The sequence below is a fragment of the Uloborus diversus genome, chromosome 5 (assembly GCF_026930045.1).
Source record: "Uloborus diversus isolate 005 chromosome 5, Udiv.v.3.1, whole genome shotgun sequence".
Taxonomy (NCBI): Eukaryota; Metazoa; Arthropoda; class Arachnida; order Araneae; family Uloboridae; genus Uloborus; species Uloborus diversus.
The window spans coordinates 147063901-147082998 of NC_072735.1; the positions used below are offsets into that span (position 1 = coordinate 147063901).

General features: G+C 33.5%; 1 protein-coding gene across 5 annotated transcripts in view; it reads right to left on the reverse strand.

The window, feature by feature from the left end:
• LOC129222627 (insulin-like growth factor 2 mRNA-binding protein 2) overlaps window positions 1-19098 on the reverse strand; it is a 78928-nt gene that overhangs the window by 37789 nt on the left and 22041 nt on the right. For 2 of the 5 annotated variants that reach the window (XM_054857154.1, XM_054857153.1), the window contains exon 1: window positions 5778-6059. The exons of the other annotated variants lie outside the window; for them this stretch is intronic. In XM_054857154.1, coding sequence (XP_054713129.1) covers window positions 5778-5953 — 176 coding nt within the window. In that variant the 5' untranslated portion in view covers window positions 5954-6059. Of the gene's footprint in view, window positions 1-5777; window positions 6060-19098 lie in introns of those variants that run through there. 5 annotated transcript variants of the gene reach the window in all.

The window sequence follows — 19098 nt, forward strand, 5'->3', positions numbered from 1 at the left end:
GGCTTTCATCTAATCATGCTGTTCTAAATCATTTTTTATAGCAGCAACTACCAGGGCTACTAGGACCATCTTTTGCCCCAAGACAGAGGAGAGGTTCACCTACCATGTGTGTACTGATTATCTGCAAATTTTTAATTTAGTCACTTACATCCCCTTTGCTTCTCACATCCTCATATATGGTGTGAAAACGTTTTTTTATATTTTATATTCTGTAAAACGTACAACTCTAAGTGCTCCTTTACCATATTATAAAAAAAATGAGGGTTTTTTTTTTTTTTTTAGCTGCATCAGGGGTAGAAGTGACTGACTTGTAACATATAGGACATTTTCCACAAAAAATATAGGACACATTATATGAATAATTTTGCTATGAAAAAAGAAATAATACATATCATATATTATTTAGTTATTCTTATCAATGATTTTGTTTAAAAAAAACCTCAAAAACAAAATTATACCTTACATCTGAAATGACTTCTCTGTGGTTGAAAGAATAATTTTTGAAAAAAAAAAAAAAAAAACAGTACTTTATAGACTAAGTAACTAAACAAAATTAGAACAAAGATAATTTTTATTTTTTCTTCCTCACTCATGACCCAAGCACTAATTCCACTGTTCTTTCATTTTATATCTAAACTGAACCCTTTACCACTTGTATTAAGAACAAACAGAGCTTGAGAAGGATCTTTCAGACGCTTTTCAGAGTTTTCCTTATGCTTGAATGTTTTAGCATGCTGCCTCAATTGCGAAAATCCACTATTGCTTATGGGTGCTGAACAGCTGCAAAAATTACAAAAAGTGGTAAAATCATCATTTCCTTTAGTGCACCATGCACCAAAATTTGTAGAATTGATGTCCTCCTGGTTCAACAACTCCACACGAAATTTTGTTAAGCAATGCGATTTCGCCATTATAATTTCACATATTACAACAAATTACATTTTAGCATCATAAGGAACTAACATTCCACGATCCCAAAATTCCACAAAAAGAAAAGATTGCCAAAAGAAAATCAGAACATTCGGATCAGAAAATGCACTGAACGCAAAAATATACCAACGAAAACAAAAACCATGATGGAAAACAAAACAAACGGCTGTTGCCAAACGCAAAATTCTAGTCACACAGATGTTAGCCAATGAAAGGTGCGTGTTGCAAAATTTAGTCAGTTGAGTTTTTTAATTTGAAATTCCTTTGGGCACCTACTTTCAGCGAAAAATCTGATGTCAAAAAATTTATTTACTGTTCTTTTTAAAAGATATATAGGGTAAAAAATGGGAATATAGGAAATATAGGACATTTTTGAAAAATATAGGACAATTTTGATGCTTTTGTTGAAAATATAGGAAATATAGGATATATAGGACTACTTCGACCCCTGTGCATGTCTTATTTCAAAAGAAAAAAAAAGATAATCACACAATTGATTTTACATATGAGGTAGTAAGAAGAAAGGGGTGGGTGTAAGAACTCTACATAAAGTTTTGAGTAACCACATTTAAAGTTCATGTTCTAGCTTTCATTGACATTTTTTTTCTCAATCATGATATATAAACAGCATCAACTAGAGCTACTAGCACAATCTCTAGCTCCAAAACAGAGGGAGCGTTTCCCTTACTAGTACTGGTTTGGACATCCTTTGCTTCTCACTGCCTTTTATGTACTAACACTCTATATTATGAGGGTGTTTTTTTTCCCCCGACTACTAATGCATATTTAAATGAGATCCATTAGTCATAAGCTTTAATTAAAATTGAAAAGCATTAAATTTTAATTCAATGAGTGTTTTCTCTTACATCAAAAATCACGCATTATATTTTTAAAAAATATGTTTACCAATTGCATATTTCATAATCTTTTTAATGCAGTTTATATGCCTTTATTGTTGCACCTGCTTTAAGATACCAAAGTTGAAAAATATTTGAATTTCAAGAAAAGATCAATGTAACAAAAGAACACATTTAAAACAAACACTTGAATATTTTACAACAAAAGCATTTAATGGGAATACTAGTTTCAGTATATTTTCTTTTAATATGTACTGCAGCCCCGCTTAATCACGTAAGGGATAAACAAATACCCCACTTTTACGAATAAAACCTCCTGGAATAGAATATTTCCCCATAGGAACAATGTTAAATATCTCCATTTCATCAAATAATTTCCCCGGATAATCGAATATTCATCAGCTTTCGCAAATATTGTTAATTTTTTTTAAAATAAATTAGAAATAAGTTAATTGTTGACATAAAAATATAAAACAATATCTTTTGCTTTCAACAGGCTTAAAAAACTTTGTTTTCATAAAAACATTTCCTGCATTCTAATTTCTTGATTACAAAAAACAAACAGCCCAAAAAAAATAAATTAAATAACACGAAGATTCACATTTCAGACAGCAATACATTGAACAATATTAAATTTAAAACACGGCACACTTATAACTAAATAATCAAATTTTTGCAAAAATTAAAGAGCTGAACAATTATACAACCGAAAAATAATTAATGCTACAATGACTACTGATATGAAAGAAATAATTAACAAATTTTAAAAATTAATATCCTGAACCAAGCGCATTTACATTTTCTTTCGTTTTCCAACAAATCATACAAAATGATTTTAAAAGAAAGAATTTTACAAAAAAAAAATTTCTCTTTGAAAAATCTGTTACAATACACAAAAATATTAAAAAAAGCTTTAATGTAAAATGACTTGAATTTTCAAACTTGAGGCAACAATGATATAACACTGATGGTGAATAGCGAACCCTGGAGCTGGTTTAATTTTTGTTAGTTAATCTTTAACTTCATAACAAAAAAATAATCTAATACTATTTAATTCTTACTAAATGCTAGCAGTGTTCTAAAAAGCTCGAGATAAAAAATTACTCATTGATTACTAAAATAATATAAGTACAGAATAAATTAAATAATCAGAACTAAAATAAAACAACCCCAACTATAAAACAACAAACCCAAAATGTACGCGAAAATTTTGGGATCAACTTCAAATATTGAAAACACTAAAATGAGTTTGCGTAATTTGCAACATTTTGGAATATTTTTAAAATGAAAATTCCCTAATTTCCATATTTTGTTACTGCCCTAAACATCGTGAATAATTTTTATTTTTGTAAACTTTATTAATTTAAGACATTGATGAGCATTAATGATCATTTCCATGAGTCTATGGAAAAAACTCGGAGGCAAATATATTATAATTTTTAAATGACCGATGCAAAATTTGAAGTGCACAAGTACCCAACTACACATTATGACAAAAGAAGGGTTTTGAAACAATGTTAAACATAAAATTATTATTGTTCAATCAGTGGAATAACATACTAAAGAAAATTAAAGAGTTGAAGCGGACATGCAATCTAATCTACCTAATCTAAAATAATTAGTGATCTTTTGCTTATACGTGACCTCTGTTATATGCGTTTTTCACTTATGTGCATTTTTCTCACAGGAATCAGCCAGAGATATAGGAAAACAATGCTAACTCTTTTTCATTTATACGCAAAACCTGAAATGCAAATTTCACTTATGCACAATAAAAAAATTTTAAGTTTCGAGTTAAATCGCTTATCTACGCTTTGCTTATCAGAAGATTCTACCATTTCTGTTCTGTCTCTTGGAATGCAGTCACACGCCTTTATTCCATTGTTCAGATTCTTCCAAAAACGCGTTCATTTTCGCACAAGTGTGCAATTGGGTTTGAAATTACGGATCTTTTACATGCTCGTCGGCTATAGCACTGATCACGCAACATTTTTTAGGTTTCGGGGAATTCACTTGCGTACTGTACAGTGTATAAAAAAAATGACAAACCGTACAACTTCAAATTTTGCATTTTTATTAAATTACAATGCATGAACGGAAATTATTTGCGTATTTATTCATTAGTATTAATAGTGCACTATTAGTATAACAGATGTTAACTAATTGCATTTAAGCTTATTTTTGAATTTTTCACTTATATGCGAAAATTTCATTGTCCCTTTTGGTCGCGCTTCCATGACCATTTATAATAATGGTCAAAATTCATGCTTTTCCATAACCAGGTGTGCAGATACAGTGCATGTAATGTTGTTAAAAAGCATTGTTTTCTGTTTTAATATCACTTTTGAAAACAATTTAGTTTGGAGACAAGGTTGATCAGGACATAGAGTTAAAGAAAAAAAGAACATCTCAACATAAAACCATAGAAATTTACAGAGAACCACATGTTTTGGTGTCAAACGGAACTTTTTTTCAATGCAAAAGAGGCGAGCTTATGGACATAAAATCGCTCGACAAAAGCAATATAACGGCAGTTCTCTGCAAACTCTTACAATTTATCATTCGAATATTTTCTTTTACTTTCATGCACAAAAGTATTTCTTAATCATCAGGTATAACACCTAATGCACTCACATATTTCAATTTATGCAAGTTTTCTACCACAGTCCTCTTCTGACACATAATTCTCTTGTGATTTATTCAACAGTTTTCGTCTTTGGGGAAAAAGTCCCATGCTTGACTCTGATAACAGGACTCGACTGTACTTGATATGTTTTAGCTATGTAATAATTCATTAACCAGAACTTGATTGACTAAATGTTATTTTTAAATTTTAAAAATTTTCAAATTCATAACTTCGTTTCAAATAAGATTATATTAACATGTAATCAAATCAACTTCATATAAAGTACAGTACAAATAGAAGCACACATTGTCTACTTGGCAATTTTATAATGATGCAATGGTTGTGGTATTTTATTAATTTTATTAAAATACTTTATTTTCCTTGTACTGTTGTTATTAAAAAATAAATTACATATATAATCTATCCAAATAAGTTTACTTTTGTTGCATAGTAAGAGCAATGTAAACAAGAAGTCATAACAAAATTTCCCTTAAATTGCAATCACAGAAAGTAGAAGGTAGGTTCCAGAATAAGAAAATAGAGATCAAAAGTCATACAAGTATACAACGCACACAGCACAATCGTACTTTCATATTAAAATACTTTGTGTAGCTAATGTGTGGCGTAAAAAAGTGTATACAAGTATGTTTTCAAAAAGAAATGAATAGCAGTACTGCAACATTTTTTGGGAAGTACATATTACTAACATTACTTCAATTGCAAATTTTTTCGTGAAGTGAGGAATCGGAAGATTAAAATATTTAGCTGTATCTCATGCGTGCATCACATGGTTAATTGTTTGGATAAGTTGTTTATGCATGATGCAAATACTATAGAGTGATTTAATGGAGAAGCTCCCCAAGTCGATCTTTTAACTACTCATTGACCATTGGAAAAGGAAAATACAGATCAAGAAACAGAAGTAAATTGATGTCTAGTAAAACGAAGTTACTCAGACGATCACTCATTGAAAACAAACAAAAAATAAAAAAGTAGGAACATAACACTCAGCATCGATTAAAGGCGCCATTTTAAATGGCAATAATGACACCACGTGGTACGGAATACATATGACAGGGTTTTTAACAACTGCCATTTTTAGAGATTGAGTAGTATTTTACACAATAATATACAGATCTTAATCATAATTTACACGAATGATCAAATATATGCCAATATAAAATAGGCAAAAAATACACAAACTAAAATTGAAAGTTACGAAGGTCGCCATCTTAAAATAACCTCCCGTTGACTTATGTGCAAAAATTAGTCAACCTATCATTAGCGTACTGCACATTATTTACACTCATTATAACAAATTTAAAAGGTTGAAAAGATAGAAATTTATTATCCGGTTTCCTTACCATCTTTCTCCAGGACCACGACCAATGGCGGAAGGCGTTGTTGCCATCCAACGTTGTCTGCCGATCCAAGGCGGTTCAAAGGCAGGATTCGGCCTATGATGATTAAAATTACTGGGAAATTCACGAAAATTTCCCTCGTGACGCCTAATTAACGGACCCACTTTGTCAAAAGTCATTGGAAACTGACACTGAACCGCTGTGAAACAGAAGGCAACGCTGAAAAATTAGGGAACTAGCTCTCAATAAAAGCCGGGTAGCGAGACGGGCAATGGAGGAAAAATACGAACCGAACTACTCACTTCGGAGTGATATTGAAAACGTGTATCCTGGCGCTGCCGGTAAGTGCTTTCCACTCTTTCGACCAACCAAGTGCTGCGAATTTTACTAAGCAAGTTCTTTGACGCGCGAAGAGATGAAACTATCAAGGACAGCCGGCCGGCTTTTCGATATGTTTTATTATTTTTATTTCTTCAAACACAATCATCTCCGAAACTTACGCAACAGGTAAAAAGTCCAGACTAGACAGTACATCTTTTTTTTTTTGCTAAGATTACGAGTTAAAACTAGCTTTCAAGAGGAGAGTATCAAATCTTCAGCAGGTTTTTTTTACATAACTAATTATATTTGATGAGAAAAATATGTTGATACATGATATCAACAGAAAATTAATTGTGTTCATTAAAATTCACTTTCTGAAACGTATCGCACTATCGCAATTAAATTTTTTTGATTTGTTTGAGAAAAAAATAGATTAACTAATGCATTTTATTTTTATGAATCGTTTAAAAAATATTTCTTCATTTATCCCATTTTCAACACTTTAGAGATCAAAGAAATCCAAACTGGTACATGCAGTTTTTACATTATACAACAAGGAAGACGAAGAGGATGTGGTGACCATCCCTCCCCCCCCCCCCCCGGCGTTTTAACCAGAAAAAAAAGTTCCGGTTGCGTTAGTGAAACCAATAAAAACGACAGTTCAAAGTATTTTATATCTGCAGGGATTTAAAATCATGTTTATCCTCATGCATACAGAGCAGGGTCGGATCCAGAAATTTGTGTAAGGGGGGTTAAGTTTCTATGGCCAGCGCTATGTTTAAAAATAAAGCGCGTAAAAAAGTAACAGTTTAGCAGGGGTTTTCATCCCCCCAAGGGTGATGGCGCACAACCTCATATGCTTCGGAGCATCCCACCTTCAAATGAAAGACCCTTCCAAATTCTCCCCCTCCCTTCTCCTAAATTTCCAATGGCATAGTCAGCAGGGCCGGACTAACACTCCGTCAGTCCGTGCCCCGGCACGAAGTAAAAAAATTTGAGGGGCGCAAAATTACCAAAGCAAAATAAGAAAATATCACAACTGAGTTTCTGTAACTATAAAAAAAAAAGGAAGGGGAAAGAAAGAGGAGGAAAAAATTGTGTAAACATAATTCTAAAAATAAAAACTATCTAATGCATACAAGACTAAGCAGTTTTCAAAGTTTCTCCAGAAAGATAAGAGAAAGGTGGAAGCATTATAGAAATATAGAAAAACGTGTTTTGAACCGATAGTACGAAAACATCTATAAAAAATCCACACGAAAAACTGCTAATTTGTATCCATAAAAGCTGTTTCTACACCTAAACAACTTTTTTTTTCTTTTAACGCAAAAGAGTAATAGAAAAGTGAATTTTATTCACAGATGAAGAGAGCGCCTAAAAGTTGTAGGAACTAAAAGATGTTAGTTCTTTTGTAATTTTGACTAATTGCGTAGAATTAGAATTCATTTTAAAAACGGACTATTGTTGGCAGGGTTCTCACAAAAAGAGGGTGAAGGGGTGGGGTAATTCCTCAGTTTTTCCGAGGAGGAGCCCTCCTCTCCAGTGCAATGTTACTCATTCAAGAATGTCTAAACATTTTGTTTTATAACTTCAATTCCAAAAAATTCCGAGGGTGGCTCCCTTAGCCCCATAATACTAACCTAAAGAAATATCGTCTAAAATTGGGTTTTTAGAGCTAAAATTTTCTGGGAGAAGATCTCCGAATCTTTTCCCTTTCCTTAACGTTATCAAGGACGGTCTACAAGAGCGTTTTTAGGCCTTGAATTTTTCCGAGAGAGTGCTCTAAACAAAAATTTTGTTTTTAGGACTGAAATTTCGAAACTTTAAAATTTCGAATTGTCTAAAATTTTGTGCTCAGAGTTTTAACTACGAAAAGTTCTGGGGCACAGTCTCCGAGCCCACTTTTCCTCACATCATCAATGGTCGTCTAAAATCATTTTTGAGAGAAACTTCAATTTCAAAAACTCTCTCTGGGAAAATCTTTGAATCCATTTTTGGACAATCATTAATGAAATGACCTGCAATCGTATTTTTAATACTTCAATTTCGAAACGGGAATCTCCAAACCTCACCGCACTCCAAAGATCGGCTAAAATTGCGTTTATGGAACGAATTTTGAAAATTATCCGTGAAAGAATCTCCGAACTCCCTATTTCTGTACGAATTAATCACTCTTGTGAATCATATTATTTTAGTTTTCTCTTTCTGCATATACAACGCAATTCTGCATATACAACGCCTGATTTTTGGGCTTACATCAGACCTCGCTATCTGATGAACTGAATAATAACTTAATAACGCTTTAGCTGTTTTGACTAGTTGAAATACAGATTTTAAAAAATCTGTAAAAAAATTTCTGTAAAATCCTCTAAATAACTTCTGTTTATCGTTTTTCGAAACGAAACATTTTTTGCCAAAAATTATTATGAATATTCACATTTAATTATGGAGTTACTGCTTGCCCTTTTTTGCATGTTTGTTAAAAAATATATAAAAATACCCTCCCTCCCTTTTATTGGGGGGGGGGGGCATTGCAGTTCAATAGGGGCGCAATTTTTCACTTTAGCACGGAGCGGTTTTTGGCTGAGTAGCCAGCGCCATGGATCCTATTCCCTCAAATTTTCATCAAAAGTCATGTTTCTTTAAGCAGACGAACTGTTCAAGTTACCATCTGCTTTGAATATACGAGAAAACAGCTACAAAATAGTTGGAAAAAGCACACACAGCACTTACGCGGGACATGTGGTTTGAGGTGGAAGAGTGCTCTGAAAAAACGTTAATCTCATTAAAGATGATTGTGCTTTTGAAAATGAATAAAAACTCAAAATAGCAATAGCTCAGTAAACAAACCCAGTCAATCCTTTGAAATATGGACGCGCTGGGTAGAAATACCTAACAGAACCAAACATAAAACAGGTCAACATTGATTCCATGCGAACTATTTTTTCTGATCTGAAAATTTGAAGTTAAATAAATAGTCTTAATAAAATTCCTGTCACAGGGGGGTCAGCTGACCCTTTGACCCTCCCCTGAATCCGCCCCTGATACAGAGCACAGCATTTAATGAGCTACTGCTAATTTTTCCCAGACTGATGCAGAGCGGCACACAACTTAGGGGGGATACATTTTTAAGGAGCTTGTTTTTAGGGGAATTTTTCATATGTGAGGTCTTCATTGCATTTTTGTATTTGGGAGGGGGTGGTCCTACGATCTGTCCAATGGTTTGCATAATTGCGAACTTTCCACAGAAGGGGGGGGGGTGGAGACTTAGCTAATCATTCAATATGCTTATTAATAAAAATTGAATTACAAATGAAATAATCAGTGTTTAAAAAAAGCATGAAATAAAAGATGAAACTATACACAGATAAAATCCATTAAGATGATTGAATTTTACTTAATGCACTTACTCAATAATTATTTTAAAAGTATTCTTCGTTGCAGGTTGGGTTGTTAATATAACTTTCAATCAAAATTTTGCAGGAACAATTGCGTGGAAGAGTACTTTTCACCAGAGCCTGATTACCGCAGGGGCATGCGGGGCACAGGTCCCTCCTCTTAGATTTCAGGGGGGGTCCAAAATCCCCTTAATTTATCATGCTAGTTAAAAATAACTAATGATTTCACTCAGAATCCAGGGTACAATGATATCATTGATATATTTGCAAATGCCAAGACAAGGAAAAAATCTCTTATTTGTTGATAAAAATCCCCCTTAAAAATTTGATATCTTGAAAATTTGAATCCCAAAACCATTCCAAGTTTAGTCCGTATTTACTGTTAAAAGTTACATCACAGATAAGTTTGATATTTACGGTTTACTGCAACGGGCAAAGTTTAACCACATCTTATATAATTATCGTATACTCTCTACTTTTATATCTCTCTACTTTTTATTGTGATATGAGATACTACCAAATTTAGCATGGTTGTATTAATACGCAAGTATCAAAATATTCTATAGCTTCCTTTTATAAAATAAGCCGGAATGGAGGGGGGTGGGGGGGACACAAAATGAATTTCATGCCCAGTGTCTTCAAAAATTTTAGGGGGTTCCTGAAATAGAAATGTGCCCCGTGTCAACTATCAGACTGATTGTGTTCTGCTTTTCACCAGGAACAAACACTTTCCAGTATCATTAAAAGGGACAAATCTTTTTTTTTAATATATAACTTTTGTTTAGGGGGGGGGAAGTACTTTTCTTAAAAAGTCTTTTGTCAACGTTTACTTGTAGACGTGCCATTCTTTCCTTTTTTTTCTTTCTTTCTTTCTTCCTCTCCCCCCCCCCCTTTTTTTCATGAGTAAATGCCCGGAGTAGCGTATGATGTATTTTCCCACCATGAGTTTGAAAATGAAAAAAATTTGCAAAAAAGAGAGAGAGAAACTGATAACTTTTAATGAAATGTATGTATCCACTTTATCATGAAAATTATTTCCACTGAGGATCATGAGAGATTTACTAATAACATCTTATGGGAGAAAATGATGAAATTTCAATATTTCGAATATTCTGTACATCAGTATGAATTGACAATTCATCAGTTGAATCCGATCGTTATGCTGTTTAAGAAATTGTAGTCACACTTTCAGAAAAAAATAAAAAAACATTGACTGTATTACAACCATGGAACGGTGGACACATACAATCACAGATAGACATTTTCCAAAAAGGGCCAAAATATATTCAGTAGCCCTTAAAACGTGCAAATTCGTCAACCTTTGATATTTGTGCTTTATTCTCGGAATACTTAAGTCATAGGCGGGTGGTGCACCAAAAAGTTTGGACGTCAAACCACGAGAAGAGGGGCAGGGGCTCTTAGGTGGGCGGTGCCCCAAAAACTGAATTTCAAAAAAAAAGGGCAACTGAATCAAAAAGGTGCATCCCCCTAAATATCGCAAAGATCCTCCCTCCCCCAAAGCAAGACCCCCTAAAAGAGAAAAATATTCCTCAAAACACCTCGCCCTAAAAATTTCAATTGACCCCCCCCCCTCCCTAGGAGGGCAACCCTGCAAAAACCCAGGTAGGCTCGAAATTTAAGATTGCAGGTTTTACTATGAGGAGAAAATTTTTTGTTAATGCCACCTATTTACTATGAGGGCAGTCAAATTGTGTATTTCACATCCTTCCGTTAAATTTCCAAGAAACTGAGGAGAGAGGAAATTGGAAAAAACTAAAAATCACATAGGCAATACATTAAATTTTTTTTCACCGCCTGCTTTCGAGATGAATGTTTATCGAATTTCACATACAAACAATAGTGAACAAACAAATGGTTCCATTCCGTGGGCTCAGCGGGAGGGGCGGGGGGGGGGGGGTCAGAGCACTTGGTTTCAAAACACGTTACCGATTTTATTGCGATAATTTTTCACACATGAGGATTTTTAGAACAGATTTAAATCCCCCAAATTTTCGATGCCCTGGGCGTATGGTCCGTGTAGCCATGCCTTAATCTGGTCCCAAAAATTTTTTAGTGGTTTCAATCGAAAATGAACTCTTATCAGTTAATAATTTTCGAATGGACTATCTGAAATTAGCAGATATAATTTGACAAATTTTGAAGTAGATTCCCACAGAAATGAGCTCTCTGAAATGTTTTAATATCCATGTTTTAATGTCAAACTGTGCTGTTCGAATTTTGAAACTGTTATATTTCAGTGCTTTAAACGCAATTTTGTAAGAGTAAAATTTTAAAACAATATAAAAAATATATGACTATAATAATAACATGAGAACTTCATTAAACATCCATGGTTAAAGGAACAGAATTTAATAATGAAAATTCACAAATATGTTGAAAATGTTATGTCGCAACTTCGTTGCATCATCAAATCCCACGAATTTGATTGAGTTATCAATGATAGAAACTAAATGTTTATTTAAAATCTAATTTTCAAACACTTATTCCGTACATGCTGTGCGATATGATTTATTATACATGTTTTATGATATAAAAACAACAGTTTCAAAAATAGCATCACTGAAAGAAATATTTCTTTAAAAGGAAAACCTTTTAAAGAATTCTTCAAAAGTCTTTTCAAATGCTTTGGATTAAAATTGTTTCCCATTTTGTAGCACGGTTTTAAATGCTTAAATTTTACTCAGATGCTATGCACAGCGAAGAGAATCGGAACCATACGCTTATCCAGAGAAAAGCAATGGCGAGCAGCTGTCCCCTTCCCTGCCCCCCCCCCCCCAAATAATAATAATGATTAATTGCTGACTGCTTCAATTCCTAAATTTAAATTTTTGACGAGTTCGGCTATAGTAAGTTTATAACTGAGTTTGAAAATATGTTTCATTTTTGGGAGCTCCCCTCACAAGATCCCTCTACAGCTGGAGCAAACTTAACTAGACAGCATTTTTAAGACTACGTAGATCCTAATCACAGCATTATGACGCTGCCAGGTTAGGTCTATTCCAACTATGCATGTGAAAAAGTTTTTATTTAGAAAAGTGCCCCCCCCCCCCCAAACCCGTCATGTTAGAATTGTCCAGGGAGGGGGGGGGAGGACAAAGGGAATATAACCAAAGCATTTCATAGAAAAAACAACAAAACACATTTAATGCATAAAATCATTGTTTATAAAATCGGGGGAAGGGGGGTGAGTTGACCCGTCTCTTGGCTGTCCAAATGGCGAGTCTGCCCCTCCCCCTTTCCATGATGAGCCGGATGTGTCCTTAAATTGAGGATTCCCCCCCTCCCATTGACCCAAACCGTTGTTTTTCAACACATACTGCCCATACAAACGCGATAGTTTTGTGCATTAAAGGACCTTTTATACCCCGCCCCCCTTTCCAGAAGGTCAATTCTGACTGCGTCAGGTGATGCCTGTCTGAGTAGTGTGCGTCTTATTTTTGAAGATGTTATTTTTTCATGAGGCACCTCTCATTTTATTCATTTGGATGAAAAAAAAATTCACATATCACAAAAATAAAAATTGAATGAAATTTAGAGGTTGCTACCATTGCTGCAAAATTTGAAATCTATTTTTTTTTTTATTTATTTTTTTTTTTTGTATCGATCATTATAATATTTATTTATGTTTTTTTTTTGTCATTAATTTTAATTAGTAATAAATTAGATTGTTACTGACTTTGAAACTATTTCATATTTTATTAAATCATGTTAATTAACTGTAGCTACAATCAACTCTCAACCTCTTAACTAACTGTTGGTTAGTAACTCAAAGAAACACAAGTTGTCAGTTAAGAACTCAAAAAGAAAATTAAAAGAGTTCTATTTCAATAATCAAAAACAAAATTATTGGAATCCATCATTAGATTATTTGTTTGACCTTGCTCTTGCTGATGATACTTTACGCAAAATTTCACTTCCAGGCGAGAAATTATTTCTAACTGAAAGAAAACTAGGAGGACAAGGTAAAATTGGTAATAAATAAATCTCTATTTAAAAAGGCAACAGAAGTTGCGTTAAAAGAAATTTCGGAAGAAAGAAAATTATGAAGAATCCGAATCAACTGTAGCGGAAGTTTTTTTTTTTTTTTTTTTTAGCCTCTGTTGTAACTGAATGTACTTTGACTGATTCTGAAGAACAAGAATTTGCAATAAAATTTATCTAGATTTGATCTTTTGTTGTTGAATAGCATTTTCACTTACAAGAAGGAAACTGTTGCTTCAAGTAATTTTGTTTGACATCTACGTGTCATATCTGAAGAGACAAACTGTCTCTTTCAACCAAATCAAGACCAAATTGGTCTCTTTCTTAAAGAAACCTAAAAGAACAACTCCTCCAATGAAGCACTGAACAGCAGATGTAGTAGAACTAAAACCAAAGGAAAAAAATAGAAGATTTCATTAATAACATTCAGATTTTTCACCAAAAAGGTCTTTCCATCAAGTATTTCTGAAGAGATATTTTCAAACAGTTTAGATAATAAGTAGCAATCAGAAAAAGGCTTGTATATTTCACATTACTAGAAACAAAGAGGAAAAAATTGCAATACTGGTGAATGTAAAAGACTGAAATTGTAAACAGATGATACGAATGGCGTAGTGGAACTTTTGCATGATTTTTGTTTCACATTATTACACAGCATAGCAACCATGAAATGCTTATTATTTTTTTTTTGTATGTATGGGACATAATTATTTAGGTTATGTTTCTACCTTAACCAACCCAATTTCATGTTGATGTGAAATATTGCAATAGAAAATTGGGAATATATTTTTACTCTATTTTTTCACAATGAACGTAATTTTAATCGCTGATAGCAACCTCTAAATTTTGTTCAAATTCTATAAAACTTTTAAGTGGGTGTTTTTTCATCAAAAGGAAGCAATTAAAGGGGTGCCCCATAAGAAATTCAAAATTTTTTCAAAAAGTGCATTATAAGACGCACCCTACTGTCTGAGTGTTGCGGAAGAACAAATTGGTATACTGTGAGATTATGATGAAAAAAATGACAAATTAATACGTAAAAAATAAAATTAAATTAAACACGCTTACCGTTGAGTACCAAAATTTTTTGGGGAAATAATAAAAAAAATAATTGGTTTAAAGTGTTTTAAAAAATAAAAAGCAACTTTTAAAAATGTCTATACAGTACAAAGTAATTTTTTTCTCGGGGAATTCAAGCTCTACTACATTTTCTTATCTCAATACACTGAAAATTGCATGGAAGAACGGTTAGTTAATTACTCTGATAGCTAAATATTGAATAGACATCAAGTATATAAGATGCGTAACAAATCTTGAACGAATCACAGTACAGAAAGTGGGTGAAATATTAACAAATTGGTAATAGTGAAGTTGGTAATAATAAAGGGTGTAGTAAATTTCGTTGTTTAAATTAGCAACACAAAAGCTAAATTAATAGCTTTTCAGTGAAATATTTTGAAGAATTTAATGCAATTTTCAAAGAATTGGCAAAAAATTAATAAATAAAGTAAAATAAATAAGTACATAAGACTTGTTAATTTAGAGATAAATTTAAACAGTATCAGAAAGACCATCCAGAGTTCTGTTTTGTAGTCTTGATAAGAAAAATAAATAGAGGATCCATTTCATAGTAATTTAAGAAAATTAATATAGCAGAAGTATAACCCCCTCCTCCCACCCCCACCAGAATCCGCGGAACAGACTGCACCATTGAAATTTTTAGGGGGGTTGCTCTCAGTGGTTTTTTTCTCTTTTCAGGGGATCGATCTAGTTCTTAGGGGGTCTTCATAGTATTTTGAGTGCCTTTGCTATTGAGAAGAGTACCCTGCCCCACCCCTCCCTCCGAATATAGAACCTATTTTTTCTTTATTTATTTTTTTAAGTTGTCTGAAACAGGGATTTATTTTGGGGACCTATCCACAGATGCCGCACAAATCTGAAAGCAATGTAATTAGAATGAAACATAAAACTGCTTTTGCCTTCTTAAAACGTTTTATAAACTGAAGTTTGTCTTGGGACAGAAATCATTGTTTCAGTTCATTGAAAATCAATCTTTCAATTTTGTAGAAAAATGTCGAAAAGTGCGAGAGGAAAAGGTTGCGTTTCATTAAAAATCGTGAACTGTAAGATCAAGAAAATTCAATTTATTTGAAACCAGTACCGCTATTTTGTGAAATTAGCCCTAGCAAAATTTTGTACTTTTCTTTACCTCTTTTTTTAGTCCTATAGGTTTTAGTTGTTTCTTTTTTTTTTAATCTTTTTTTCTGCTACCCCCCTCCCCCTTTAAGTCCAAATCGCCGCCTCTGCCATGGAACATTAGAATTTTGAAGAAAAATTCAGTGGGGATCAATTTTTGCAGTGCATCGACAGGCGCTTGATTTGATTTTCAAAACGAGAAGGTGTGACAGCATGAATGATGATTCGAAATGCAAATGTCGACCCAGGGGGCGGTGAGATGTTGGGAAAGTCTACGTCGGAGCCTATCTCGACCCCGGGATTCCCGGCATCCAGTTCCACCCACCAAATGGACTCCGCCAATGGAAAGGCGGGACGAAGCAATTTTCGAAGCCCCGCCGCGAAATAGGTTCCAGTTCTAGGAAATGGCTAGTCGTTCTGAAACCGAATGTGACTAAAAGGCGAATATCTGCATCAACGTGACTCATGAGTGCCCATATGGGGGGGGGGCAAGTGGGGGCTCAACCCCCCCCTTTATAAATTTGAACTTTCTTGCTTTTAGTAATTTTTTCTTTGCAAAAATGTAAAAATATTTCTTTTCTAGTCATTAATGAATAAGTTGTTAAAAATGTCAAATCTCGGTTTCCATCGGGAAAATATCTGAGCCCCCCCCCCTCCTTTAATTTTGCATATGGGCGCCCATGATCGTGATTTATAATTATTCCAACTGGGAGGGGGGAGAGGCAACGGGTACACTTAGTATGTGCTTTCAAAAATAACAAAATACATACACAAAATACACAATCTGTGAGAAAAAAATGCATTATATTTCTCTTACTTGACATTTTTAGAGCAGTGAAATTCATTTTGAACAAGTGAAATCAGGCCCGCCACTTCGAATTTTCCGTGAGTGTATCCGCGGAGGGGGGGGGGTTATACACTTATTGCAAATATTTAAAAAAAAAAACCATCTACTTTAAAAAAAAAAAAACAGCGAGTTATTATAATTGACAGTACTTTGAAAAAGTGACAATAATGATCAATTCCAGGAGGAAAAGGATGAAATGGAAGAGGCAAGAAAAAGAAGAGATGAGTACTATTTTGATTTTTAACAATTAGAATGTTTGACATTTTGAATTAAAAAAATAAAGTATTCAAGTAAAATATTTGAAAAAAATCAAATCATCTTTTTCACCATCCATTTTCTGCGATGTTAAATTTCTATTCGAAATACGAAGCGTAAAAATGCGTTTGATACTATTTTATTTTTTCATTTATAGAATGTTAGTGATTTGAATTTAAAAAATAAAATATTTAAACGCAATATTTTTAAAAAACTAATGTAAAACAAACTTTAAAAAAATGCAAAAAAAAAAAAAAAACACTGCATATACGTATAATGAAATCACATTTTGCATTATAAAAGCTAAAAAGATAAATAAATAATAAAAATTCCAGTTTTACCCTTGAACAACATCTTACTGAACTAAATAAATGCTATTTTGGTTTCACCAACTTCTAGAAGGCGTTTTCTAAGATAGTAAATTGCTCATTATCAAAGAACACATTTTTCCGCCTTGTGCATTCCTTAGCAAACCGCAATTCATTGCGGCCTTGAGTCATTTCAGGAAACACAATGAAAAGCATAGAGATATTCATCGTTATAAGACGGCGGCGGCATAGACAGGATGCTGACCTGATAAAGGAGAGGGTGCAAGGAGGGGCAAATAAATTAAAAAAATCAATTCTTGACAAAACGGAACAACTACATACTAGGGGGCCGGAAAGTAATGTCGCCCCCCCCCCCCCAGTTTTTAATCAATGATGTAGATAGCCTCGTTGTCAACAATCTTTACACATCAAGTGGGCATACTTTCACCTCGGGACCAATAAAAATCAACTGATTTTGGATCAAAATGTCTGGAGATGGCATTTAGGATATCAGCTAAAGTTTTTATCGCATAGAAACCGGAATAAAGAGAAATCAGATGGTGTAATGCCGAGTGAGTTTTCTAGCGCATGTCAGCTGAAAAAGGATGGCTCTGAAGCATGATTGCAGTGTTGCCAGATGGTCAAATCCAGATTTCCCCAATTCCCTTTCAACTTTTCCCCAAAAAGCGATGTTTTCTATCAAAATTCCCTAAATTAAAAAAAATTTTCCCACTAATATTTTCATAAAATGAAAAAGCCAGATAGCCAAATTTTCTTATAAAATTCCCCAACTTTTTTTTCTTAATTCCCATTTTCCTTTTTTTTTTTTTTTGTCTTCTTTATCTTTATCTTTCTTTTTCTTTACTTTAAAAAAAACTGAAAGTCTCTCTGTCTGGATATCGTCAGGATCTCTGTGACGCGCATACCGCCCAGACCGTTCGGCCGATTTTCATGAAATTTGGCAAAAAATTAGTTTGTGGCATGGGGATGTGCACCTTTAAGCAATTTTTCGAAAATTCGATTTTGTTTTTTTTTCTATAACAATTTTAAGAATATTTTCCCGAGCAAAAGCATCATAAAATGGACGAGTAAATTACCAAGTTATCATAACGTGGAACCGTCACGTGGGCAAGCCAATTGGCGAGAAATTCATCATGCATTATTTGTAAATATATAGGGGAACCAATAGACCTTTTAATTTTCTACTAAGGGCAAAGCCGTGCGGGCACCACAAGTCATAAATACAAGCGCTTGACCGAAAGATAAGAAATAAACAAATTTTTTTTTTCTACTCGCATTTACTACTGCTTCTGTATGTACATTTAAACTATGATTTTTGTATATATTTATCCAAGAACTTTCTTCATCACACTTATATTTACCTTTTTCACCTATCAACTAGTTACTCACGCAGAACAATAATGCGAATTCCATAAAGTTGAGCAGAGCTAAACCAACGCTGTTTGATACAAACAATGTAACTATTACTTCTTTACGCGAATTTAAATAAGAAAAAAAAAAATCTTTTTTCCCGAGGTTTTTTTTTCCCCCAGGATTTCCCCCAAGAAAAAAAATTTTCCCCATAGAATTCCCCTCAAAACCCATTTCCCCAGAGAGCACCAGATTTCCCCAAAATGGGGAAATTTCCCCCAATCTGGCATGATTGTGCCAGAACAGACTGGAAAAAACGAATTCTGGTAAAAACTAATGAGTTATGGTGGGTTACCTCACGCACCATACTCACCCGATATTGCACAATCTGTTTTCCTTCATTCCGATCACTGTGTGAGAAAAAATAAATAAATTTGGCTGATGTCCAAAATGCTAACTCCAGATAGTTTGCTCCAAAATCAGTTGGTTTTTAACGGAACTAAAATTTGCATATTAGATGGCAAAAAGTTCTCAATAACAAAGGTATTCACATCACTGAATGAAAATGTAGTAAGAAATAGTGGAGTTATGGGTTTAAGTTACGCTGTTTCTTAATTTTTGATATA